At 59.8% G+C, this 26,135-nt stretch overlaps 4 protein-coding genes across 8 annotated transcripts; 1 reads left to right on the top strand and 3 right to left on the bottom strand.

Annotated features, from left to right (window-relative positions):
- Positions 1–34: 34 nt before the first annotated feature.
- LOC308062806 (hexosaminidase D-like) lies at positions 35–13,831 on the bottom strand. Of its 5 annotated transcripts, none has more exons than XM_080384788.1 (15): positions 12,873–13,831; positions 12,430–12,519; positions 6,252–6,465; positions 5,945–6,041; positions 5,302–5,799; positions 4,899–4,986; positions 4,651–4,815; positions 4,386–4,569; positions 4,100–4,171; positions 3,787–3,991; positions 3,609–3,691; positions 3,283–3,361; positions 2,937–3,038; positions 2,698–2,787; positions 766–2,575 (listed from the first exon to the last, which is right to left on the bottom strand). In XM_080384788.1, the coding sequence occupies exons 4-15, from the start codon at positions 6,037–6,039 to the stop codon at positions 2,392–2,394; spliced, it is 1,845 nt and encodes a 614-aa protein (XP_080240914.1). In that variant the 5' UTR covers positions 6,040–6,041; positions 6,252–6,465; positions 12,430–12,519; positions 12,873–13,831; the 3' UTR covers positions 766–2,391. The 5 variants fall into 5 exon arrangements, with proteins under 5 accessions (XP_080240912.1, XP_080240914.1, XP_080240913.1 ...); XM_080384790.1 differs by having other exon boundaries at positions 781–2,575; positions 5,302–5,411; positions 5,562–5,799; positions 12,430–13,831; XM_080384786.1 differs by having other exon boundaries at positions 35–2,575; positions 5,945–6,087; positions 12,430–13,831.
- On the top strand, positions 10,925–16,202 carry MLST8 (MTOR associated protein, LST8 homolog). Its single transcript, XM_080384809.1, has 8 exons — positions 10,925–11,200; positions 11,301–11,352; positions 11,435–11,597; positions 11,681–11,756; positions 13,838–13,990; positions 14,196–14,320; positions 14,765–14,928; positions 15,464–16,202. Exons 1-8 carry the CDS (start codon positions 11,072–11,074, stop codon positions 15,580–15,582), a joined length of 981 nt encoding a protein of 326 aa, XP_080240935.1. The 5' UTR covers positions 10,925–11,071; the 3' UTR covers positions 15,583–16,202.
- A 131-nt stretch (positions 16,203–16,333) lies between these two features.
- BRICD5 (BRICHOS domain containing 5) lies at positions 16,334–22,662 on the bottom strand. The gene is made up of 7 exons (XM_080384811.1): positions 21,283–22,662; positions 21,067–21,203; positions 19,635–19,766; positions 18,801–18,953; positions 18,427–18,534; positions 16,956–17,109; positions 16,334–16,469 (listed from the first exon to the last, which is right to left on the bottom strand). Exons 1-7 carry the CDS (start codon positions 21,356–21,358, stop codon positions 16,375–16,377), a joined length of 855 nt encoding a protein of 284 aa, XP_080240937.1. The 5' UTR covers positions 21,359–22,662; the 3' UTR covers positions 16,334–16,374.
- Positions 22,663–22,769: 107 nt separating this feature from the next.
- PGP (phosphoglycolate phosphatase) lies at positions 22,770–26,042 on the bottom strand. Its single transcript, XM_080384806.1, has 2 exons — positions 25,378–26,042; positions 22,770–25,084 (listed from the first exon to the last, which is right to left on the bottom strand). Exons 1-2 carry the CDS (start codon positions 25,991–25,993, stop codon positions 24,759–24,761), a joined length of 942 nt encoding a protein of 313 aa, XP_080240932.1. The 5' UTR covers positions 25,994–26,042; the 3' UTR covers positions 22,770–24,758.
- Positions 26,043–26,135: the final 93 nt, after the last annotated feature.

The following is a 26,135-nucleotide window of genomic DNA, read 5'->3' as shown; positions in this document are numbered from 1 at the left end:
GGCCGCAGCCGGGGACTGGCGGGCCCGGCAGACCCTCCCCCGGGGCACCCCGCGGCCCCCGGCCCCGCTGCGGAGGGCCCTTCCCCCGCCCCCAGCCCGCCACCCAGCCCGGCCCTTGCAGTCGCCCACCGCCAGCCTGTGGTGCCTGATCCTGGGAACCAGGCTGGAGCAGCCTTGCAATTTCTTTGCATAAAGCCCTGACTACTGCCTAATTTTTCACTTTTGTAGACACAATGGCCAGTGACATTTGTCCTCTTATACTTTTTTATGACTTCAATGACTGAGACGTTAAAGGTGCGGAGGGTGCCTGACACTGCTGAGGATGCTGATGAACCAGATAAGAAATAGGGCCAGCAATGGAGAAGGCGTTGACATGCTAATGGGACCTGGTCGGAGCAGAGCGCAGCGTCGCCCGCACAAAATCACGCCCAAATTTCTCTCTCCCAGATGAGTTACTGTCTAAAAGTCTTAAGGAGGTCCCGGCTCTGGCAAACCAACGTTGGTCCAAAAGGCTGGTACTCAGCTGGTCACTACCGAGCTGGTCACTGCCGGGCGGTGTGGCAGGCAGCTGCACGGCTGCAGTGCATTGGTGGCTGCAGTGCACAGGGACCCGTGGCTGCAGTGCACTGGTGGGTATGGTGCGCTGGTGGCTGCAGTGCACAGGGACAGGCAGCTGCAGTGCATTGGTGGCTGCAGTGCACAGGGACCCGTGGCTGCAGTGCACTGGTGGGTATGGTGCGCTGGGGCTGCAGAGCACTGCTGACTGCAGGGCATGGGCATAGCTGCAGACCCATAGCTGCAGACCCAGGTAAGTGCCTGTGGCAAAGGGACAGAAGGTCCTGATGCCCCCTGCCCACCCTGTGCTGGCCCATGCCCCCTGAGTTGGAGCCCAAGGTTGCCCTCCGCAGCCCACAACTACAGGGTGACCCCCCCTCAGGGATGGCTGGGTCCATCTCCTCTCCCCACCCCCACTTGCCAATCCAGGACATTTGGGTTACCAGCACAAAACGCCGTCTAATCTGCCCTTTAATCCTGCAGCCTGGCGGCATCCGGCTGCATGGGGGGCCTGAGCTGCTGCGGGTCTCCCTGGGCTGGGGGCTGGGGCTCCGCACGCGCCCGGGGGCCCAGGCGGGTCAGGGGCTTCCCTCACATCTGCTACCACTTGATAACAAATGAAGCTCCTCAACAAAGGTCCCTTTGTGCCCCTCAGCTCCCTCCTGCCAGGCTCCTGCACCCAGCGCCAGGACCCGGGGACACAGCGCAGGCCCGGGATGGGGCAGCCCCTGCCCCGGTGGCCTTGTCAGGCACCGGGACCTTCGTGACCAAGCCAGGACACTGGGTGGTGGGGCTGAGTGGGGCTGAGTGGGGCATGCAGCCCGTCCCTCCTCCCGGGCTGAGCCAGGCGTTTGCAGCAGGAGCTCGAGGCCGCCTCACATTTCTGCGGCTCCCTCTGCGCTCCTGCCAAGTGGGGCTGCTCCTTGCAGAGCAGAAGAATGTGCAGCGCAGCGTCCGCGTCCTGCCCTGCCCGCCAAGCCAAAACCGGTGCCCTGAAACGCGCAGAGCTGCGGGCACGGCGGGTTTGCTTTTGCCTCCCCCACCACAGGGTTGGGCACCATGGAGGAACAGGGATGTGGAAACTCTGGCTTGCCACGGCCGGCGGCACAGGGTCCCCCTGCCATGGCTGCCTTTCCAACGGCCACGGGCGAGGAGCGCAGCGGGGGGTCCTGCCCGGGCACGGGAGGCAGGTCAGGCCTGGGAGCGCACGGAGCCCCTGGGCACAGGATTAACGGAGAGGAAGAGGTGAGAGCAGCGTTTGGAGGATGGCTCGGCTCAGGAAGCCAGCACCGCGCTTGCCCCCCACCCAGCGATCAGGGGCTCACGGTGGCGGCCGCTGCTGGAAGCAGACATGGGGGTGGAGAGCGGGTGCTGGCGCATCCCCCTGTGCGCTGCCCCCTCCGGCGTGCCAGCCCACACCTGCTGGCATGCAGCACCCAGCGCCTGCGCCGAGCTGGATCCCATCCTGCAGGGAGGGCACGGCCACCCTCGAGGCCAGCACCAGGCACATGGGCAGCCCCGTGGGGGCAGCACCACGGGGCATCGGCTGCCCTCCCCCCACCAAAGCCTCCAGCTCTGGAAGAGCAGGAGCAAGGGGCCCAGGAGCTGTCACAGGACAGACCCTGCCCTCTGCACCAACCCCGGCTCCCCCTCACCTGTCTGGGGTGGGCAGAGCCGCGGCCCCCTCCAGCACCCAGCAGCATCTACGAAAATACTTTATTGTGGAAGCGGGATGTGCAGGCGCTCTGTACAGTACAAACCAACGGCAGCAATGCAGTCACCAGCAAACACACACGACAGCGGCACCCTAAGCCCAGCCCAGGGGGGCCACAGCTCCTACATGGCCTTGGGCCTGGCATTGAGGCGGATGATGGCTCGGTAGTCCCGTACCAGGTCCCGCAGCTGGTCCAGATAGGGGTTGATGTTCTCCTCCATCCACTCCTCCACGGTGTCAGGGAAGTAGACCCTCTCCAGCTCGGTGCGCAGGTTGTGGACAAAGCTCTCCCAGTCCTCATGGAGCCTGGTAGGGGGAGAACAGGGGGTCCAGCTGCCTCCTGCGAGGGTCCCCAGAGCCAAGCCCAGGAGAAACCCCAGCCCGACAAGGGCACCCGGGGCGGCTTCCAGCCCCCCAGCACCACGTACTTCAGCACCTTGCTGCCAAAGCTCTCCATGTTGCGGGGGTTGCCGAACTGGCGCTTGCGGTGGTAGGGGCTAAACCAGCCCTTGATGGCACTGGGGAGGCACAAGGGGAGTGGGGGGTGCAGGGGCCACCCAGGGATGGGGAGCTGCACGCCGGGCAGGTCCCCTCCCAAGCAAAAGCTCTTGTGCTCCAGCCCCATGGCCAGAGAGAGCTGACCCCACCGCCTCCCGCTGCCTGTTACCTCTCCTCCTCCAGAGCCTTAAGGATGCTGTCCTTCAGGTGGCCATTAACCTGCTCGACCATGTGGTAGATCTCCGCACCAGGGAACACTCCCCTGCCCTCGCTAGGAAAAGAGAGGAGGGGATGACAGCCCAACATGTGGGGTGTACTGGCCCTGCCAGCGCTCTGGGCTGGGAGGACCCCAGTACCCTGTGTAGCTGGAGGGTCCCTGCCCTCACCCCAGGCAGGTCTGGGACCAGGGTATTTGGGTAACCAACCCCCCGCTTCCCTCCAGTGCATCCCTTCTGATGCAACTGGGACAGCAGTGCCACGGCCACCCCCAGCCATGGCCAGGCTGTGCCACGCACCACATGCTCTGCTCCAGCTGCATGCTCTGGAAGCCCAGCATGTCCAGGACCTTCCTCTTCGCCTCATCCGTGAAGCCCCCTGTGGAGGGTAAGGAGAGGCGCAGAAGAGCTGGGGCCACCCCTATGTCAGGCTCACCCCTGGCTTCACCACACCCCCAAAACTGGGGGAGCTGAAGCTGTCTTCCCCCTGCCACCCACCTCCCTCCCAGCACCTTCCCTGCCTGCAGTATAGGGTCTCGCAGGCAGTGGCTGCCTGTGGGTTGGGGAGATGGGGTGAGCCCAGCCGCGACGGCTGGTCGGGTGCTGGCAGCAGGGTGGTGGCTCACCGTTCACCAGGGTCTGCAGGCAGATGGCCAGGGAGGGGATGCCGACAGGCAGCAGCTCGCAGAGCACCGAGTAGTGATCGTACCTGCGGAGCGGGGCCAGCCACAGCATCGCCTCCCGCACTGCCACCGTCGGGGCTGCGTGGGTGCTGGGGAGGGCAGGGGTCCTGCTGCCTTTTACCTCTGCCAGCCGGTGAGGACGATGCCCTGGAAGCGCAGCGGGGCCAGCCGTGGCAGGGCCTGCATCACCGTCAGCCAGCTCAGGTGGTTTTTCAGGTGGTAGCTCAAGGGGGGCCAGGTCTGCGCCGGTCCCGTGGTGCCCTTGAAGGCGCTGGCAAACCACACCGCCTCGAAGCCACTCTCCGCGTACTTGGCGAGGAACTGCCCTGCAGCGGGACAGGCATGAGCCCCAAATACCACTGTCCTTGGGAGGCTGGGGAAAGCTCAGGGGGGTGTCCCCCTACCAGCCCTGGGAGCCTGGCATGTCACCTTACCAATCTGCTCAGCCTCAAAGTCAGGCGCATAGAACCACACCACGGGTGAAACGTGCTTCGCTATCCCAGACTCTGCAAGGGGGAGTGGGGACGGGGACGTGGGCACTGGTGCCAGCAGCAGGAGGATGCCTGGGGCTCCTCATGCTCCTCTGAGACCTGCATCCCTGCAGGGCCATGCCCGAGCTCCTCCCAGGCGCCAGGCACAACGCGTGCCAGGGCAGCCACATAAATGGGTGCTGCTGAGACGCCAGCTCAGGTACCACCACTGCCATCCCTGTCCTCTCACCCCGCAGGGCTCCCACGCTGATCTTCCTCAGCATGTCATCCCACATGAGTGCCCGCAGCCCCCAGTACTGCGTGGTGATGAAGCCCAGCACCTCCTTGATGTGCTTCAGGTACATGGTCCCCGTGTCACCCTTGTTGCGGCTCATCCAGTTCTTGGAGTCCATCCCCTCTCCGAGATGGAAGACCTGGACTTAGGGGAAGGGGGATGCTCAGCACCACTGGTGCCTGGGGTGAGGGCTGGGATCCCTGCATGGCCCACCACTCACCTCGTCCGCGCCGATGTGGATCCAGGTAGAGCGCCTGTGCTTCTCAATCACCTGTGACAAGATGCTCTTGAGCAGGGCCAGGGTGTCGGGGACATGGGGGTTGAAGCTGTTGGGGAAGCGCTCAACCTCCCGCAGATGCTGGTACTTCTCGTGCTTGAGGATGAACTGTGCGGGAGGAGCTGTCAGGGGAGGTTTCCAGGGGGAACCCCCTGTGATGTGGGGTGAGGAGCGGGACCAGGACCCCCTACCTCCACGTGCCCAAAGGTCTGCACCAGGGGAACCACCTCCAGCTTGTGGAGCTCCGCCAGCTGCTGAATCCGCTCGATGTCCTCCTCGCTGGGAGGGCAGGGACAGGCTCACCAGGCGATGCCAGGGCAGAGGGCAGAGCATGAGGGCACTCCCTCCTCCTCTGGCACCCTGCCCACACAGCCCCGGCCACCCCACGCCTGTGTGGACTTTACTATGGGGACACAAATATTGACCCGGCGGGGCAGGAGGCTGGTCGGCCAGCGGCGCAGCCCAGCACTGCAACCACGGTTATCACAGGCATGGGTGCAGGCGGGTCACACCCAGCCCCGGCACACCAGGACCTGCCGGGGCTGCACCGAGCCGGCAGCCCTACAGCCAGCTCAGCACCCGGCCCCGGCTCACCTGTAAGCGTACGGGGACTTGAGGATTTCCAGCTCCCCCTTGAAGGGGAACATGTCCTCGTACTCGATGAGGATGCCGTTGGCTCCCAGCTGCGACAGGAGGGGGAACACCTGTGGGACAGGCAGGGCGGGCTCAGCCTGTGGGGATGGCAGAGTCCCCGGTGGGCAGCGGGGACAGCTGGCAGGTTGAGCTTTGCTCTGCCTGTGCCCCCTCGGCACATCCCTCCCCAGCACCCCCTCCCTGTCCTGGGGCATCTTCACCTGCTCCAGGTAGGAGACCCTGGGCGCAGCTCCCTTGAAGTCCAGGTGGACCAGCCTCATCTCAGTGGCACCAATGTCCCTGGGGCCCTGCTGCTCCAGCTGTTGCCTCGGGGCTGTTATCTTTGCTGCAGGGAGCTCCAGAGCCTGGCTCTGGGAGCCAGCATCCTGGCCAGTGTCGCCCGTGTCCCCCCAGAACCCACTGTCCTTGGTGACATGCTTGTGCAGCTCCAGGGTAAAGCTGCAGGGAACACAGCAGGGCTGGGGGTGCCGCGGGGCACGGGGCACCTGCTGCCCCCCAGTACTGGGCATGACCCAGGGGCTCCCCACAGACCCCAACCCCGCTGGGGCCCTCACCCATGCCTGGAGTTCTGCTGCCACCTCACCTGTCACGGAAGAGGAATTTGATGCCAGCCAAGGCAACAAGGAGCAGCACGACGAGGCGCAGCAGGTTCAGCCTGTGGCTGCGCTGGAAGGCCATCTCTGCGGGGGACGCACAAGGGTCTGGCTGCACTGCAGCACCCCAAGGCTGGGCAGTGGCCAGAAGGACCCCAAGTACGGGTGACCCTGCACAGCCCCACGTACTGTGCCCTGCTCCCCTGACCAGGGCAGCACAAGACCCAGAGAAAGGGGATATGGGGGAGACCCCACCCACCATCCCAGTCCCCAGCGGGGACCCCATGTCCCTCCTACCTCATGGGCACAGCACAGGGGCCAGTGGCTGGACCTGTCTTTGCCTTTGCCTCTGCTTGCAAGAGCACAGCCTCCTCGGGCTCCACCAGCACAGGAACAAACAAGGCAGTGCCTGCAGGGAATCCCCTAGAGCCCTGTCACCTCCAAGACAAGGGCCGTGTCAGGGGGCGGCTGGTGGCGTGGCATCACGCAGTGGGCACAGGATGCAACAGCCCTGTGGACAGAAGGGAGGCAATTGGGGACCACCTGGGCACATGCCAGCACTGGGCTGCTCTGCGGATGGCACTGGCGCGGCCATGGGCACCACCGGTGCAAGGGGGGCAGCCTGGACCCCCCTGGCACCCGCAGGGATGGGCACACGCTCTCCACACACAGCCCGCAGCATCCCCCTGGGGAGGCAAGTTCCCCCCAGGCACCACGGAGGGGAAGGGGCAGAGCTGCTTTGCCTGCTGAGAAACAGCCTCAGAGCGGGGCAGGAGGCCAGCGGGGTCCGGCCACCCAGGCTCCGAGCCCCGTGAGAGGAGCTGCTGCTTTCCCCGCAGAGCGGGAGAGGGACAGGGTGGGATCGCCGTGCTGCCACTGCTGAGGGCTGCAAGACACCGCACCTGGTTAAACCCATGTGTGACCCCACGCAGGGCATGCAGGACAGGCCACGCGCAGTGCAGGGAACAGCTTGTGTCAAAGGGTTGTCACAATTCAAGATGAATAAAATTCAGTTTAAGTCTTTTTTTCCTAAACCAATTTTGAGAACTCCTAAGAGGGGGATCTACCTATTTAGATAAAAGTGAGGCCAAACTAAAGACAGACGCTGTGGGGCAGGAGGCAGCAGGTGCCCCTTCCCTGGTCTCCCCTGTGGCAACAGCTCGCAGGATTCACAGATATTTGTGACCACTGGCACATGACCAGCCCCAGCACCAAGACCCACCGCAGTGTCCCATGCAGCCGGCACCGCAGCTGCAGCAGGAGATGCTGAGCCAGGCCACGCCTCCGTGAGCCCAGCACTGGGGTCATCGCTCCCCCCAGCCCCAGGGAGCCACCGACCTCTGCAGCCCCAAGGCATCCCCCTGGGAGAGCATCGCAGGGGGGAGTGCCAAGCACACCCTATGCCCTGCTCCTGCAGCCCCCCTGGGGCTCCTCCTCGCCCACAGCCCCACTCCCAGGTGACAAGGGACCTGTGACCCCAGGAGCCCACAGCAGCCCGACAGGCAGGAGGCAGCATGAATCCTCCTGGAAGCTGCACAGGAGAAGCACTAGCATCACTTCTGCCCTTTTTTCTCCTTTTTTGCCGACTGGTGGGTGCGGCGAGGCAGGGATGGGGCAGTGCCGCCAACACCCCCAGCCCCCAGCCGCTGCGAGCGCCGGGGCAGCTGCCACCAGCTCTCTTGGTTAGTTGCCACCCGAAGGCGCTGAAGTTCAGGGTTGAAGCAAGCACTGCCAGATTTGGGACCTGAAAAGCAGATTTTGGCGGCTGCCGGTGCATGAGCTGCTCAGCTGATCGCGAGGGTTTTGTTTGTGTTGCCAGAGCAGCGGCACCAGGGGAGAGCGGCGCTGAGCCGCCCCGTGCCTCCGGCTCTGAATTAGCCCTTTTTGTAGACACAGCCCTAATGCCTCCTGACATGCTCCTCCCGCACGCTGCCACGGGGCGCAGGGGGATTGCAGCGGCCGGGACCCCTGGCATGTCCTGCAGAGCCAGCGCAGGACGTGCCGGCCCCAGAGCATGAGGCCCCAGCAAGTCCACGTTACAGGGCAGGGCAGCAACGTGCAGGAGGGAGCTGGAGCATCCTGCTCCATCCCCATCGCCCAGTACCCGTGGGTACCCGGTCCTTTGGTGCTTGTACACAGGAGGCAGGGCAAGAGCTTGCTCTTGGGGCAGGTTGTGCCCACGCTGTCCCCTGCACTCACACCTGGACTAGACACCTTGTGCTCAGCACTGCACCGCCTGTGCTGCGGGGGACAAACATGGCACCCCCTCCCTGTCCTGCCTGTTCCCACTGCCCTTCCAGCCTGCCTGGATGCTCCTGGCAGCTCCGATGCAGCCCAGCAAGGATGTGCCAGGCTGGGGACAGCTGCCAGCCCGGGGCTTACCTGCACTGGGTGTGCGGGAAGGTACGGGGGGACATGGGACCGGGGGCTTAGTGGGCATGGGGCAGGTGGGCACGGGGAGCCCAGCACCCGGGAAAGCCATCAATATGTGAAGTGCTGATCATGCTGTCATGGGAACACAGCGCCTGATTAGAGCAGGGATAAATATTTAGACAGACGCTGTCAGCTCACCAAGATTTGGCATTTTTAGTATATGTAATCTTATTTAAATTGAGAACAGGTTTTCAGGGTTTGAGCCTCCCTGGCACAGCCCAGGTGCAGGTAGGCAGGATGGGGACACGCCAGTGGTGGGGTGCAGTGCCAGGGGGTGACAGTGGGGCAGCCACGACTCTGTGCCCCTGTGCTGATGGAAGAGCCCCTTGCAGCTGCTCGGTGCCGCCCCTCTAACCTGGCATCTCACCACTAGACCCCGCTGTGTTTATTAACACAACATCTTCCTCTACCAACCCTTTGGGTACAGCGCTGACACGGGTCCCCAGGAGGCTCGGAAGAGCCCACGGCTCCTTGCAACCAGCCAGCCAGCCTGGCTCAACACAGCAGCCGCAGGGCGAGGAGGGGGCCGGACCCTTGCCCCCCTCTCTGCCTCCACACAGCCTATGTGGGGTTTGCCCCCAGCAACCTGAAACCAGCCCAGCTCCCCACTTACCTTCCTGAGCCTGGAGGAGAGGAGAATGGAAGCAAACCCAAACCTGACTCTGGGGAGAATTGGGGCCATGGGGAGGACAGAGCCGAGTGCCCCCAGCGTGGCAGGTGCCACTGCAGCCCACAGGCTGGCAGTGAGGGTTTCGGGTGCCACTGCAGGGTCTGGGTGCCACCCAGCTGCCCACCGCTCTGCTCCGGCATTCCCCAGCTGTTGCCATGCCAAACGCTCACTCCCGCTGGGTGCGCACGATGGTGCGGCCATAGGAAGAGTGATGCTGCACACTCACACATATTTGCACACACTCACATGCTTCCAGAGCCTTCCCTGCTCCCTCACCCCCAGCCTGTGTCTTCCCCATGGGATGAGCTGCCCCTCACCAGAGGCCATGACACTGCAGCCCCACAGCTGTGGGTTCCTGCGTGGGGAGGCTGTGGACCCCCGCAGCAGGGCTACAGCCCCCATGGCAGCAGGAGGGGGCTGTTCCCTGGCCCCTGGGCAGAGAGAGCCTCTGTGTCATGTCCACCCCCGGGATGCTTGGGCATGCACGGAGCAGCCCCTGGGCATGGGGGGGACTTACCACACCCCACCCAGCCCACCACACCACCAGGGCTCCACCCGCACCCTGCAAGCCTGGGGCATCTCATGTCACCCCACACCCCAGGCACTCCTTGGGCATCCCTGCACCCCACAGCACCCTCCAGGCTCCGCTGGGCATTCCTGTGACCCTGCTCCCCACTGTGGCCCTGGGCTTCCCTGCATCCCTCCAGGCAACCCTGCATCCCCACGGGCATTTCTACTGCACCGGGCATCCCTGCAGCCCTGGGCATCCCTGCATCCCCCTGGGCATTCCTGCATCCCCCTGGGCATCACTGCAGCCCTGGGCATCCCTGATTCCCGCTGGGCATCTCTGTGGCCCTGGGCATCCCTGCATCCCCCTGGGCATCCCTGCATCCCTCCCGGGCATTCCTATGGCATCGGACATCCCTGAATCCCTGAGCATCCCTGCATCCCCCCGGGTATCCTTGCACCCCCCGGGCATCCCGGCCGCCCCTGCACCACCGACGCCCCGACGGCCCCGAGCATCCCTGGCCCTTACCGGCAGGTGCGGGGCCGCCGCGGGCACCGCCGGCAGCGGGCACGAGCGCAGACACGGGCCGCCGCCGCCGCCGCCGCCGCTCTTAAAGGGCCCGAGCGGTGCCGGTGCGGCGGGCGCTGCGGGGCCGGGGCCGGGCGGGGCAGAGAGCGGCCCCACGGCCCGCTGCGGCACCTGCACGGCGGGACACCCGCACAGCCGCAGCCCCCGGCCGTCCTGCCTCGGGCAGCACCGGCCTGCGGGGCGGCCCCGGCAGAGCTCCCGCTGTCCCGGTGGGCCTGGCCGTGCCCAAGCTGTGCGGGGCGGCTCTGGCCGTGGCCGGTGCCCCGTGTATGCCCGGTGTCCGGTGTGTACCTGGTGCCCGATGTGTGCCCGGTGCCCGGTGTGTACACGGTGTGTGCCAGGTGCCCAGTGTGTGCCTGGAGCCCGGGGCCCGGCACGTTGTCAGTGCCTGGTGCCTGCTGTGTGCGCGGTGTGTTCCCGTGCCCGGTGTGTGCCCGGTGCCCCGTGTGTGCCCGGTGCGAGCCCGGTACCCGCCCCGCGGCGCTCGGCGCCGCACAGCCCCCTCTGCGCTGCGCCCCCTAGCGGCGGCGCTGGAAGCGTGCTCCACCTCTCACCGCCACCGCCCCCCCGTGCCCAGTGGTCTCTCCTACCCACCTCGCCCCCTGAGAATGGTCTCTCCCGCCGCCCCGCCCTTGCGCATGCGCTCTCCGCAGGCGCCGCCCCGGGCGCATGCGCGCTGAGGCGGGGCGCACGGCGCGTGCGCGGGGCGTGCCGGGCTCCGCGCGTGCCGGTGCCGGGGGAGCGGGGGGGGGGGGGGGGCCGGGCCCTGCGGCGGGCGGGCTCTGGGCTGCCGGTACCGGGGGGGGGCCTGGCCCGGGCCCCGGGCTCCCCCGCGCTGCGGGGCGGGCGGGGGGCGCAGGGGTGAGTGCCCGCCTGGGCGGGCTGTGGGGGGCCTGAGCGGGCCCCGGCGGCGGGACCATGAACGCGGCGCAGGGCACGGTGGGCAGCGACCCCGTCATCCTGGCCACGGCCGGCTACGACCACACGGTGCGGTTCTGGCAGGCGCACAGCGGCATCTGCACCCGCACCGTGCAGCACCAGGACTCGGTATCCTTCCCCGCCCCGGGCTGGGGGCGGCGGGGAGCGCTCGGTGCCACGGGGCGGGCCCCGGGGGGTTCCTCTTACCGACCTTAACGGGCGGCTGCAGCAGGTGAACGCGCTGGAGATCACCCCGGACCGCAGCATGATCGCCGCCGCAGGTGAGCCCCGGCCCCCCGACCCCCGGCCCCCGGGCAGGGCAGGGCAGGGTGCCCGGTCAGCCGCTGCCCGCTCCTGCCGCAGGCTACCAGCACATCCGCATGTACGACCTCAACTCCAACAACCCCAACCCCGTCATCAACTACGACGGCGTCAGCAAGAACATCACCTCGGTGGGCTTCCACGAGGATGGGCGGTGGATGTACACGGGTGGGGAGGACTGCATGGCCCGCATCTGGGACCTGAGGTGGGCAGAGGCGGCACCGGGGGTGGCAGCGCTGATGTGCGCACCCGAACGTGCTCCCGAACAAACACGCTCTTCTCTTGCAGGTCTCGTAACCTCCAGTGCCAGCGGATTTTCCAGGTGAACGCTCCCATTAACTGTGTCTGCCTGCACCCCAACCAGGTGAGCGCTGCCTTCTCCACCATACCCCCCCGGGTAAACCAGAGGGGCTGTGGAGTTCTGTATTGGCAGCCCTGGCAAAAGCCCTGGGGGCTGGCTGGGGAGGGTGGCCTCCCTGGTGGCACGGACCCGCAGGCTGCTGGTGCCGTTGTTGGACAAGCAGCAGCTGGCTTCCCACACCCAGGCCACCCGTCTGGCTGCTCCCTCAGCGAGCCACCGGAGCTTTGGGTCGCGATGGGAACGGAGCCCACGCCACACCGGAGCCGGCACAATCGATGCGTTGTCCCTCTGTCTGCCCCGGGAAAGCCAACGCTGCTTTGTGCGGTGGAGCAGAGCCCCCCAGGCAGCAGCGCTGGGAGCGAGCGGGTACCACGGGCTCAGGCTGTGCCTGCAGCAGGTGTCTGTGCCACAGTCCCCGGCCTTTGTCTGCTGAGCTCGTTTGCCAGCTGGTGCACTTGCGCTAATTACCTGGTGGCTGTTGCAAAGAGGCAGCCTAATGGCTGTGCTGGGCCTCTTGTCCCGTGGGAGGGAGCGCTCCTTGGGGGCCATCCCTGCCCCGGGAACATAACCGAGGGGATGTGGTGGGAGTGGAACTGGCGGCATGGGGTGGGCTGGGAAGCTTGAGGGTGGCACCGCTGCCAAGAAAAAGCATCTTGGGACCCGTGGCCGCAGTTACCTTCAGGACCTTGGTCAGATTCGCTTCGAGATTCACTGTCGGGTCAGAAGCTGTTGATAAACAGGGATGGCCGAGGCTCAGGAAACGAGGCTAAAAGGGAGTGTGGTGCATTAGAGGGGGTGGCGGTGAAAATCAATACGTATCATTGCAGTGCTAATAACCCGTCTGGTCCATTTTGTATTCACAGTGCTGCAGGGTTTGTTGGCATGGTAGTGCAGACTCTTTTAAAAAGCTGAATAATAGAAATATTTCTTTGCATTTGATTTTGCAAAGGTTTAATTTTGCAAGTCCAGAATTTCAGACCAGATTTGAGATCAGTTATTTGGCCTAGACTTTACCCAAATGCTTCTGATGCTCCTGCAGTGCTGATGCTGTGAGAATGTATTATCATAAAACAAATACTGTTGTTGTACATAGATCTTACATGTGAAATAATCACTAACCAAGATGCTGCTGAGGTGCAGGAGTGTGGTCCGTGAGCTGAACGCAGTTAATTAGTCCAGAGGTGGCAGTATTTATTCAGATAGCTTCATCGCTCTGCAATTCCCTGCTGCAGTGATGCTGATCCAGTTATCCAAGTGAAATTTCTCATGGCTTGGGTTTAGCAATTGCTAATTTCCGTGACAGCTTTAGCAATTGCACTTGCACCTGCTAAGAGTGGGCTAAGGACTGTGGCTGTGCAGTCAGCTAAATATATCGAGTGATGACTGCCTTCCTCAGAAATAAGCCTTTGCTCACAGGTACAGGATTAGCTGCGCCCGATGACCTGATCTCCTCTAGGGATTCTGCTAAAATTATGGACGGTGCAAGACTATCGATAAAAGCCCTGGTTTTAGTGGAGAGCTGCCAGCATTGTCTTCTGGTCTGAGTTTGGGATTGGAGCCAGAACTCCTGCCCTTCAGCTGGCTCTTGTCCTTCCCCTGAGAAGGAGAGAGAGAGAGAAAAATCTATTTAGGCTCGTGTTTTTCAGGTATCTGTACACTCTTGAGTGCTTCAGTTGTTCACTGGCCAACTTGCATCTTAATGCCTGCTTCTCAGACGTGCTGAAAGTCATTTGGCTTCTGTGGATGTTGTTTGGAGCTGTAGCTGTGCAATGGTTCTGGAAATCAGGCAGCTGCTGTCTGCTCTGGGGTTTATAAAATTAGGAAACACTTCTGTAAAAGTAAACACTTCTTGCAGAGTGTAATGTGAGATCAGTACTCTTGCTTTCGGTGCACGGGGCAGTCAGCAGGCTGCTGGAGCTCTGAAACAGCCCTGAGCTGTGGAATAATGAGGCAGAACAGGACCCCGATGTTTAAAACCAGAGCAAGGCTCCACGTGGTGCCACACAAGCACGGCCTGAGCATCAGCTTGAGGCTGCTGCTTGCGGGGTTCTCCACAGAGAGACGAGGCTGCTGTTTTCTTGCAGGCAGAGCTAATTGTAGGTGATCAGAGCGGTGCCATTCACATCTGGGACCTAAAGACGGACCACAACGAGCAGCTGATTCCAGAGCCCGAAGTTTCTGTGAATTCGGTTCACATTGACCCCGATGCCAGCTACATGGCGGCCGTTAACAGCTCGGTGAGCTCCGACAGCCTTGGACGTGGGACAGGATTAATTGTGCTGCGGCCGCTGCTGGGCTGTGCCTCCTGTGGGCAGAGGCAGCCGGTCTGCACGTGCCGGCTTCACCTGCAGCTTTGCTGTGCTGTGGGCAGATGTGGGAAGTCCTGGCTGCTTTGGGTGGGTGGCTACCAGCCTGGCCACAGAACCCTCTGTCTCGCTGCAGGGAAATTGCTATGTGTGGAACCTGACGGGTGGCATCGGAGAGGAGGTGACGCAGCTGATCCCCAAGACCAAGATCCCAGCACACAACCGCTACGCCCTGCAGTGCAAGTTCAGCCCTGACTCCACGTGAGTGCATGCCAGCCCCTTGCCTACCTGTGATGGGAAACAGACGGTCCTTTCCAGGCAGGCAGAGGCCAGCTGTGCCTCCAGCTGTTAGCTGATGCTGGCTCCATACTGCCCTGCAGAGCCACCAGGGAGGAGCGGGACAGGCGGCATGGGATGTGTCAGCACTGGGTTGCTGTCGGTGGCATCCCAGCCTCGTGCTCTTTGGGCTCAGCAAGTTTTGCAGCCACGAACTGTTCTTACAGCTGGGGTCAAATTGCTGATCTCCAGGAATGAAGTGGTGGACTCCTTCACCAAGCCTGCTCAGCTTGCATCTCATCAAGCAGATGATTTAGGTGTAAAGAAATTTGATTACAGCGAACACAGGTCTCCAGCTCACATTACTGAGGGGCCCTTAGGCGTACAGCGTGACTAATAAGGTTGCCCTTGCATGTCTCTTCCTTGCAGGCTCTTGGCTACATGTTCTGCAGATCAGACGTGCAAGATCTGGAGGACTTCAAACTTCTCTCTGATGACAGAGCTGAGCATTAAGAGCAATAACCCAGGGGAAACGTCTCGGGGCTGGATGTGGGACTGCGCGTTCTCCGGGGACTCCCAGTACATTGTCACAGGTGACGCGCTGCTGTGCTCCTGCCCTTGCCCCCCCACTTGATTTGCACTATGCCAGGCCCCCAGCAGCAGGGCCCTGCGCTAGCCCAGGGCTTACCAGGGGCTCTAGCTGGGACGTTGCCAAACCCTCGTGCACCAGTGTGTGCGAGGAGAGAGCACCCAGCCTCGCACCCACCACTCAGTCCGCTAACGCCCTTAAGCGTTTTGCCTGTGCTGCAGTAGGGTGTCTGTTTAAACTGGAGAGCTGGTCTTCGTGTGTGCAGTTTATTTCACCTGGTAGCAATGCTGCTTGTAGTACGCAGCATGATAGTACCTTCAGAGCACGTGTTGTAACTTCACAGTAGCTTCTCTCCGAAATAATTAAAACCCCACGTAATACAGAAATGCACTAAGCTGTTTGCTCTGCACAGCTCCCTTAGTGGTCATCAACATAATAATGGTCTTGAATGAAGCAAGAGGGAAGTCTTGCTTACAATAATTTAAAAGTTTAAAGGGTATTGCAATATATCCCACTCCTCTTTTCATGTTCTGTTCCAGCCTCCTCTGATAACCTGGCCAGACTTTGGTGTGTGGAGACAGGAGAGATCAAGAGGGAATACAGCGGCCACCAGAAAGCAGTCGTCTGCCTTGCTTTCAACGACAGCGTGTTGGGATAATGGTCATGTGTGGGAAGGAGAGGACCTCTGCTTGTTTTCCCTTGTCTTACACCCTCTCCAGAGCCCGAGGCATGCACTTGTAACCATCCTCCCCTCTGAGGGAGAGGGCTCAGTCTCTGGCAGAAGCAGCTGCGTCTGCCTGGAGTGAGACCAGGCTTCAGCTCTGAGCAGATCATTACCAAAACGTGTGTGGCCTCTAAGGGAGGCTGCTGGGACAAAAGGGAATGGGAGAGGGATCCCACTGAGGGGAGCTGGATGCTGTCCAGCTGCAGGAATCCCTGTGGCATCAGCTGCTGACAGCTTTGTCATATTCTTGTACCCCAAAGTGGAAAAAAATAAAGAAATCGGCCTTTCTACATGATGGAAGAGGCTGAGCAAAGAGGAGAGGCAGCTGTTTCTTGTTTGCAATCCCTTTATTCAAAGTGTATTTCACATACTCACTTGAAGACCTGCAGTCTTATAAAGCCAGCCACCCCCAACAAATTTAATAGCCTTGTGTTGAACGGGGCATGTAGCCATAAACCACCAGCTACTCCCTGTGACTCCTCTAGGCCTGAATCTCCTACTATCTACGTACAAGGTGCAGCCCTGGAGCTGCAAATAAAATATCTGTACTGACAGTGCTGAGCCGAGTCCTGTTGTTTTTCTAAACTCTCCTGAAGTGCAGTGTGAAATCAGCAGGAAGCTTTTGGGGGATGCTGTGGGTGTTACCTTCCTGGTTGCAATCGGAGGCTTTTCAGGAATCCAGTTCAAGTATGTAGAGCAGTGAGAGGGCATCCGTGGCTGCAGGTCTTACTCGGGGAGGTAATAGAAGCAGATAGACACACAAATGTTGCTTGGGAAGCAGATGTCAATGCACAGATAGATCAGCCGCTGCTTCCCTGGACCTGCCAAATGAGCAAGGACAGCAAGATGAGAGGAACGCGTTTGTAGTCCTGCAGATACGAGTCCCTGGGGAGCCAAACAAGTGGAAAGCCTCAGGGAATGACCTTTCTCATTAAAGCTGGAGTAAGACGGAACAGAATGAGAGCTCAGTGGGCTGCTTCTGATGAAGAGGAGGCTGACGGGTATTAAGGCAACAGCATTGCAGGGGGCTGCTCTGTGTTGCAGCTGTGCTGCAGGAGCAGGCTGCGCTGCTGGGGGAAGGGGGCTCAGCCTTTCCCAGCCAGCGCTGCAGGCTGGGGTATGAGCCAGCAACTCGGTGATGGCTGAACAATGGTTTGATTCTGAACTAGAGGTCACCTGTCCCTGTCCTGGGCCTTGGCAGCCCGTCCTGGGGCGCGCACGAGCTTTTGGGCAGCAGAGCCTGCTCTCTTAGAGGTAGTAGAAACAACCGTGCTTCCCTCTTCGGCAAAGGGAAGTGTCCAACTTACCCTGCCCTCTCCGGACCCAGAAGATGGATGTCTGCTCACACAGGGTCTGGACAGCCTCCCCCAGGCTGTTGGGGTCCACCTGTTCCCCCGCCAGAACGCCCAGGAACTCCCGGTAGTACTTGGTCTGGTTATTCTGATGTAGCAGCCAATCACCCTGAAAGAAACGTCCCTGTTTCTCCTCCCGAGGCACTTTTTCCCTCCCGGCGCTGCCCTCTGGCCCCGCAGAGCTGCTCTCACTGTCGAGGCACCCAAGGAGCCATCCCACCCGGCAGCGAGGGCAGGTTTCTCCCGACGGCTGCTGGCCCACCAGGCTGTGGGGACACTGGGCAGCCCCTCGCTGGCCCCGCAGCCTGGGAAGCCAGGGTCCCAGCTCCTCCCAGGCCCCTGGCTGCGCTGCTTTGTCCCCAAGCCTGGAGCTACATCACCACGCTGTGCCAGGTCCCACAACCGGCATAGCTCACCAGTCCATCTGCCCACCCAGCGCTGCGCTGACCCATGGCAGCCCTGTCCCCTTGCCACCCCTGTCCCCTCGCCATGCACGAGAGCCCCCAGCACCAGGTGTGATGTGAATTGGTGGCTGTGAGCCCCGTGGGGGCTGGGACAGGGCAAAGCTGAGCCGAGGCTCCTCAGCACCAGGTCCCGGCTGACCGCAAGGGCTGCTGGCAGCCCCAGCACCACCAGCAATTTCAGTTCCCTTCAGGAGCCTCAGAGCTGGGCAGGTGCTTCCTTCTCCTCGCACCCCCCTCGGCAGCCTGCTCTCACGGGGGCTGCATGCCTACACTCCTCCGGGTTAAGCCCTGCCCATCACTTCCCGGCTGGGTGGGAGCGGCAGACGAGGCACCGGGAGCCTCCGGGAGCCCCTGTGGAAACGGAGAGCAGGTGGCAGGGGCACAAAAAAATGGGGCCTTCTGTGTTCTTGAAACAGAATCTGCCCCCTGCCCATGCATCCATTAACGTTTTCTTCAGAGGGTCCATATACGTGATTTACTCCAACTTTCTTCTCTGTCCATTGCTAACAAACCCCCTTTGTTTTTTGTTCCCCAGATTTTTGAGCAGGTAACAGAATCCAGTGGGAGCGGGTCCTGTGAGAGCTCTGCTATTCACCTCGGTGGGACATATCCCCCTTCCCCGACACGCAGCTCTGCTGTTTCTCCCAGAAGATAGGATATCAATAAACCCAGGAGCTCACATAGTGAGCCCAGCACCCCAGCACTGCCAGGCAGAGCTTTGCTCCTGTGCGAAACACCAAGGCAGCCCCCCAGCAGAGAACTGCACAGAGCAGGGGGCTGCTGCCGCTACCCCCGGCTGGGAGGGTCCTGCCCTCATTTAGCCATGCTTGGGATGCTGGTGTCACCACTGCAAACACAAATCCATGCAGGAAAGGGCCTTCAGCGAGCCAGGACTCCGTGCAAAGCCCAATTCATCACCCCACTCCGCTCAGCCCCGGGGAATGGCTGCAGCAGCTGCTCACTCTCTGCTCAGACAAGTTGGAAGATGTCTGTAGGGTCTGGAGGTCCCAGGCGTCCATCCTCCTCAGGTAGCACGCACGCTGCTCCACGGGCTTGTAGCACACGTAGCCCTGCGAGACAGATTGTGCCCCCTTACAGCAGGCAGCGGCACGCACCCGCAGCTGTCTTAAGAGCTCCAGAGATGGGCATTCCTCCTTTTGCCCTGCGTTATCTTTCCCAACTAAAGGCACCGAGAAAGGCACCAAACAGCAGCTGGTTGATGTTTTTCCTGGTCTACACCTCCTGGCTCCCACCCCAGCAACTTTTCACTCAGCAGTCTGGGCTCCTCTATTCACTTCCACACTAATGAGGCAGGTAATTAACCTGACAGACTTACGTTCCTGCTGTCATACAGCACCACGGCAGTGTGGTTACTCTGCGAGGTTATGTAGTAGGTCACGGTGCTCCTGGACTGGTCCACCAAGGCTGTCTGGTTTCTCAGCGGGTCGTGCTGGCCCTGGAGCGTTAGCTGGACGAGCTGCAAGCCAGCCTGGGCACAGAGAGGGAGGGCAGCACCCACCCTCGGCTGTTCAGTGCTCAGCACAGCATCTCCCCGCTGACGTCCCCAGCTGGACCCTTTGCCGGTCCATGTTGCTTGTCTGAATTATTTAGCAACAGAGAGCAGCTGTGACCCAAGGGAGGGGAGCAGATCTGGGAAGCAGACTGCTCTCCATCACACAGGGCTGCGGGAGAGGTGCCGGTGCCCCCCGCGCTGAAGGCACCCACCCCGCCTGGCAGCAGGGTGCTGGAGGAGAGGGCCAGGGGGCTCGCCAGCCTCTGCCACAGCCACGTGTTGGGGGAGGCGGGGATCCTCCCCAGCTGGCACAGCTCGCTGGCAGCAGATGTGCCCGCACCCTCGCCTCAGAGGACACAGCCACTCGTTGTCACGCACCTGCTTAGCAAAACACCCGCCTGCGTCTGCATTTACAACCGGTGCGCTGAAGTTCTTCTGATTTAAGCCAGGGTTTCTGGCAGGTGTGTTGCAGGGGTGATGCTCGCTCGCTGCCTGTAGCGCTGCCAGCGCCTTCCCGCCCTTCTGCAGCTTCCAGAGACGGGAACTGGCCAAACCCAGCCCTGACCTCAGCTGGTTCGTCCCTCCGGGCAAGTGCTTCCCACACAGACCAGGGCTGCAGGCAGGAGGCAGCTGCCTGCCTGGATCGGGATCCCTTACCTGGGCAGAGCTGGGGGAGAAGCTGAGAACCCCCACGACGCTGATGCCAACAACCGCAAAAAACAAGGCAATGGACAGGATGATCCAGAACGTCCTGGATGGAGCTGTGAAGTGTGTGGCAACCCTCGTGTCCTGGGAGCCAAGGCAAAAGAAGAAAAGAACAGGAGTTAAAATTAACCTTCCTGCTGCTTCTTCGTCACCATAAAATGCATTTCCCCCTCACGATGCAAATCATTGTGCAGACTGCTGGGGTTTGAGCACAGAACTGCCAAAACACTGCAGCAGCCCTGGAATAACGTCACTTGCACCCCCCAGTTTCAGATCCGACATCCTGGTAGCCAGCATTCCCACAGCCCAGCATTTTCCTCCTGCAGCCAGGGTGGCAGGTGAATGCTGCAAACCTGCCGAGGAAGGACCGGAGCAGGAAGCTTTCCACAGGCAGGGGCTGCTGCTACGCTTTAGTAGCAAATGTAATTATTTTGGTTTATAGCAAAATCCCCAGGAGAACCATCAGCGTTTGAAGCAGACCCCATGTGGAGTGACCCTGCTTCCTTTGCCTCTCTGTATATTTGGTTGCATTTTATTTTCTTGCCAAGTCGTTTTCTGTGCAGATCGAGCTGTTACTTGAAGCAGAAGACTTTGGCAGTCATGTGGCACTTCCAGTGGCTCTATTAAAATTGACTTTAATCTTATATTGAAACAATTCAATTGAACTTAATGGCACATAACATTATTTTTACAAAGCAGAAAGAATGTGCTTTCAATCATCTCAACTGTGGAGCCCACACTTAATATATCTGTTCCTCAGTCCTCTGAAGCACATAGAGAAATTCGATAAATGCCCATTGGTTAGGCTTGCTACAGCCACACAAAAAGAGGCTCTTCAAGCTCCAGATCAGTTCCTCATCTTTTTTCAGTAATACGTAACTTCCAGATATATCCCACCCGAAAAGCAGTGAGTCTTAATGTTAAAACTGTGCGTAGCTGAAATCTTACCAATGCAAACCCAGCAGAGCCCAAGCCCTACAGCAACAGGCAGGTTCTCAATAGCTAACAAAATTCCCTCGGGTGGGAAATGGGCAAATAAAGAAACCCAGCGACTGGTGTCCCTCGCTCACACAGGTGCTCGCATCCCGAGCGGCTCGGCAGCGTGCACACCCGGCTTCCTTAGCACCGCTAACCAGAGCGCCCTGCCCTGCCTTGTTACACCATCAGTTTAAGCCGTGGAAGTCCGGGCACTTCCACAACAATCCGGGTGACAGATTCAGCTGCTTTACAAGAAGCTGAACTGGGGGGTCCTGAGGTTGGGGATGAACAAAATCTTACCAGGATCCATGGGAATGGCAGGAGCTCAGCCCCTTCAAAAGAGGAATCAAGCAAGCATAGAGCGGGGGTCCCTGCCTGTGGCAGCTGGGGGACCAGGGGTACTCACTGCAGGGGCAGCAGTGCCGGTGCCGTTCTGACCCTCCATCCTCTGCTTCAGTGCACCTCGTGCCTGCAGCTCTGCCTGCTGACACCACACGGACTGGGACTGGGCATGATCCTGGACGCCAGGCGTGCCGGGGAAACCTAAGCGTGCATCCACAAAATGTAAATATGTGTCCACGCAGCCAAAGGGCTTCTCAGCCAGCAGCTCCTCAACTCGGACCTCGGGGAGGCTGAAACCTTAGAGCTGCCACCTGGGGAGAGGGGAAGGGGGGCGAAGCCCAGGGCTGCCGAGCCATGCTGTCAGCGCATAAAACCACTCTTCCTGCTCACCTTGCGAGCCGGCTGGAGGGGGTGGGGGGACAACAATCGGGGGCTTTGTGTCAGCCCTCCCCGCTGGCAGCCCCTAATAGCGGGATGGGGTAAGCCTCATTAAGAGATAAAATGAATAGAGAAAGGTGGCAGCCTGCCCTTGTCATCAGTTATTTCTAGGTTTCAACATGAACTTTGTGCTGCCGGAGTTCCGTGGGCCGAAGCCAACTGTCCTGCTGCCCCAGCGGCCTTGGCTGCACAGATACCCTGCGTCCCACCTGCAGACCTTGCTTCGGCCACAGCCCAGGGAAGGATCTGCCACAAAGCCACTGCCAACAACCCGAGCTGCGCTCGTGCTCACACTCGTGTCCCGCGATGAAACACCCCGCGGGGAACAGTGTTCCCAGCTCACCAGACCGTGGTTTTCCTGAGCAGTCCCAGAGACTCTGGAAGACCTTTGTGGTTCTACACCCTGCCAGCCAGATGTAACCAACGGAATGGAGACAAGGAAAACCTCAATGGAATTCCTCACATAGTCTCCATCACAGGAAAATACAGCTTTTGGACATTTTCCTATCAAGCGTGGCCCAGTACTGATCCAACTCAGCCGAGGGGGCAGCTTGTCCTGGAGTTTCTTATCGTCAAAGCACTAGTGATGCCTCTCCCCGTTCACCCTCTTCCCTCCTGTAAGTCAAAAGAGCCGTTCCAGCAGGTCACTGCCTTGTTGTAGCACACTGCTTCTGTGGGACACGCACTCCAACCCTGGAAAAACACCCCGCAACAACATGGCCAGCGAGAGTCAAACCGCCACCACGATCACTCCTCTAAACCAGCAAACCCGAGAATGCCAGACTGCAGCACCCCGCACCACTGCAGCTCTGATGAAAACGGGAACGGTGCTGGAACAGTCAAACCACCGGCTCTGCTCCTGCTGGCTCAGGCATAGGGAGATCAGGCAGCGCTCCCCACAGCCTGCTTAGCTGGCTCCTGCTGCAGCGGAGCTTAGCGCAAGAAGTCTGAAAAACAAGCTGCACCTCGTAAGCAGGGTGCCCTCCCCACAGATTTTAACAGCAAGCCAGCCAACACTTAAGGAATTTATGCCCTGCCTAATCTGAGGCACAGGAAGGAAGCAAAACCCTCTATAAAACATGGTGACAGGATTACTGCGTTCTGCTCTGTGCTATACTCAAAAAAGCAAATCCCAGCCCACGCCAAGAGCCCTGCACAGCTCTGGGATGTGAATCAGAGAAACATACTCCAGAGCTTGGATTTCCTTCCCTGATACTGCACGTGAGGAGTAAAGATGATAAACACAAACTGCATCCCTAACTCCTGGAATTTCCACACAATACAGCTGCAACAAAGTTCGCAGAAAAGAAACTACAGAATAAGACAACGCCAGGGGAAAGCAGGTTTGTAAGTTTAATGTGAATTCAAGTAGAGGCTTAAAAACCGCTTGGAAGTCGTTACAGAGTTTTGAAGCATGATTGACACCTTCACCAGTACATTTCAGCGTATGTGAACAGAGGTAATGGTTCCCTCATACAGCGAGCAGTACCCGGCAGGGACAGCTCGCTGCCTGAACGAGGCTCAACGCCTCTCCTGGCGTTCACTACTTCACTTGACGTATTCTGAAATTATAAGCACCAGATACAGGAACTGAATCAAAGAACATCGTTAAGTCAGACCCTCCCTGCAGTAAATCCATAAATGTCCATTTCCACGTTACCCAGATAATGTGAAAGTTCTACCTCTCGTAAGTTCACACAGTCACAGCCTTCCAGCTGGAGAAAGCAAAAGGGAAGAGATTATCCGTGCTTCCTTACACAACTCCCGAGTTACAAGTGAACAAAGGTCAGCTAATATTCAGGTAACACTGAAAGACAATATGCACAGTTATTGCTGTACAAACAAGGTGTTTCGAGTGTCTGAGTGGAAGGAAATGGCATCAACGCACTGCTAGAGCTGTTCCGCTGAACAGTGGGAGATGAGGGAAGGCCAATGTTGAACTGCTGATAGCGGAATCTATGGAATAAAACCATGTTATTTGCATATATAATTTTTCGCTTAATTCTGTAATGCAAAAGCTTTCAACTGTGGCCTTCAATTCAGCCAGCATAAAAACATACCCCGCAGCCTGAGCTGTGCACCACCCGAGCCCACCTAAAGTTCAGAACAAAATCATCACCTGAGCAAGCAAACACTCTTCTTCAGACAAGCAGCTGGTGCCGGGCCCCCACGCCAGACACACACGGAAGATATTAACCTCAGATAAAGGAAGCACGTGCCGCTGTCACACACAGCCAGTACTCTCACAGGATTGTTTTGGTGGAAAGCTGTATCGCGTATTGCATCCATCCCCTGTGGACTGAGCATGAATTCAGATTCTGCAGCTAAAGCCAGGGCAAGCGGCTGTTTTGAGGCTGAGGGAAGTACAAGAACTAGTTTGGTACTAATCAGTCCCGTTATTTCTGGGAAGCAGCAGTAGTGAAGGACAGTCCTATATGGTTAAGACTTTCTGCTTTACCAAATGCAAAAGCTTAGGAGAATTAAATCTACTGTGATCAGTGAAATACATTCCTCTTATCCTCCCTTCTGGAAAACAAGATATATTATCATATACTATACTTAAATTTATAATTTAAATATATTCTCAATATATATTTAGAATTCAGGGTAGTTCCTGTATGTACATGTACTTTATACATACATCCAACACCTGGACAAATACAGAAGACACCGTTTGTATTTTGTGAGTGGAATCCTCCTAATCTGCATCACAAGTGCAATTTGCAATGGTCGAACAAAGGAGACAGATTTCAGTTTCTGTGACCTGATGCTTGCAGCGGGCTGTACTGCTAAAATAGGACCCCATCCAGGAAGAAACAAAAAAACAGATCAACCTAAGGCCAAACACTAGTTCTGCCAGCCACCGCAAGCGTTTACAAACACAGCTGCTAAGGTACTACACACTCCAAGAGTCATTTCCCTGAATAAACCAGACTGAGCCACAGCCTGAGTCCAGGTGAGGACACACCGCAAGATGTTAGGTTTTTTTCCTCAGATCCACCAGCTCTAGTTTCTTCAACTCAGTCTAGAGGACAATGTGACATCAAGTATCACAGACATTTGGATAGATGTGTTGCTTGGAATTTAAAATAAAGCCCCAAGCCCCCAAGACTTGGGTGACACTATAATGCCCTCTTTGTTTCAAAGTGCATTTAAAGACCGAGATGTAAACAAAATCACATCCAGAGGACAGAAAGGTTAAAAAGCTAAGGGTTGCTAATGCTGGGTGGTATTCTAGTGAGTACGTTACTGTCACAAGGTGATTAACAGGGGCCCCAATCGCAGTACCGCTGCAGAGGCTGCAAGCATTTTGCTATACTAATCCCCCAGCGCTGGGAGAAGGTCAGCTATGCTATCGACATAGTAATCGGGAACCAGGCTCTGCCGGGCAGGACAGTCGCTCTCCTGGTGACCCTTCACTTCATCCAGCGTGGTGACCCCGGTTAGCGTCAGCAGGGTGGTGAGCCCACAGCTATTGCCCATCAGGATGTCTGTGTCCAGCCGATCTCCCACCATGATGGTACGAGTGGGATCGATGTCAAACTCGCTTGCCACGCAATCAAACATGTACCGGTTGGGCTTTCCCACGATGAATGCCTCGCGCTGGGCTGCAGTCTCCACTGCTTTTACCAGGCACCCAGTCCCTAGGAAGAGAACAGCAGACACTGATTAGGGACTGCAGAAGACTCTTGGCATCTGCAGGAGCCGGTGCAAAACCGCATCATGCTTTAGAAGCGCAATGCCTCAGCTTCACAGACAGGAAAGGTGGAGGAATGGGTTAGTCCCGAGAGACGCGGTGCGTGAAACCTGCCAGGAGGCTGCGACAGTCCCACATCAAGATCAGAAAGGAACCACTATTCCCCAGGAAAGGCTCAACAAGGATTTTCCCTCTTTCGGGCGATGAGAAGGGGAAGCCCAGGCCCCGGGCTCCACGCACCGGGGATGGCAGTGCCGCCCTCGAGCGGGAGGCGGTGGTCGCGGTTGGTACCGACGAGCAGGCAGTCGGGTCCACCGCGCAGGAGGTAGCGCAGGGCCTGGCACAGCTTGGCGTAGCTGAAATGCTCGTCGAACCCAACGAGGACGGCACGCACAGCAGGGTCCAGGGGCGCCTGGGCCCAGTCGGCGGGCGCGGGGCCGGGCAGGGCGGCGGGGCCGGGCCCCAGGTGCGGGACGCCGACGGCCTCCAGCTCGGCGGCCAGCGCGGGGCTGCCCAACACGTAGGCGGCGGCGCCGAGCGGCAGGGCCTGGCGCAGGTAGCGGGCGGCGCAGTAGGCCGAGCCGAAGACGTGGCGCGGTTCGGCGGGCGGAAAGCCCAGCCGCCGCAGCTTCTCCGTGTAGGCCGCGCGCGTCCGGCTGCTGTTGTTGGTCACGTAGCAGAGCCGCTTCCCCGCCGCCGCCAGCCGGCCCAGCGCCGCCGCCGCGCCACCCACGGCCGCCTCGCCCCGCCACAGCACGCCGTCGCAGTCGAAGAGCAGCGTGTCGGCGGCGCCCAGCACGGCCCGAGCCGCGTCGGCCTCCAGCCGCCGGCACCGCCGCGGCCCGCCGCCCGCCATGGCCACCCCGCCGCGCCTCAGCCGAGTGCCCGCCCTCCCGCCGCCCCTATTGGCCGTGCCGCGCCCGGGCCGCGTCCCCATTGGCCGGCGGAGGCTGTCCCGACCCCCCCGCCGAGGGCCGGCGCCCGGCGTCCTCTCCCGC

Source organism: Falco punctatus (assembly GCF_963210335.1).
Source record: "Falco punctatus genome assembly, chromosome: 4".
NCBI classification, from domain to species: domain Eukaryota; kingdom Metazoa; phylum Chordata; class Aves; order Falconiformes; family Falconidae; genus Falco; species Falco punctatus.
The sequence above is the reverse complement of the archived record's forward strand: the minus strand, read 5'-3'. Positions and strand labels throughout refer to the sequence as shown.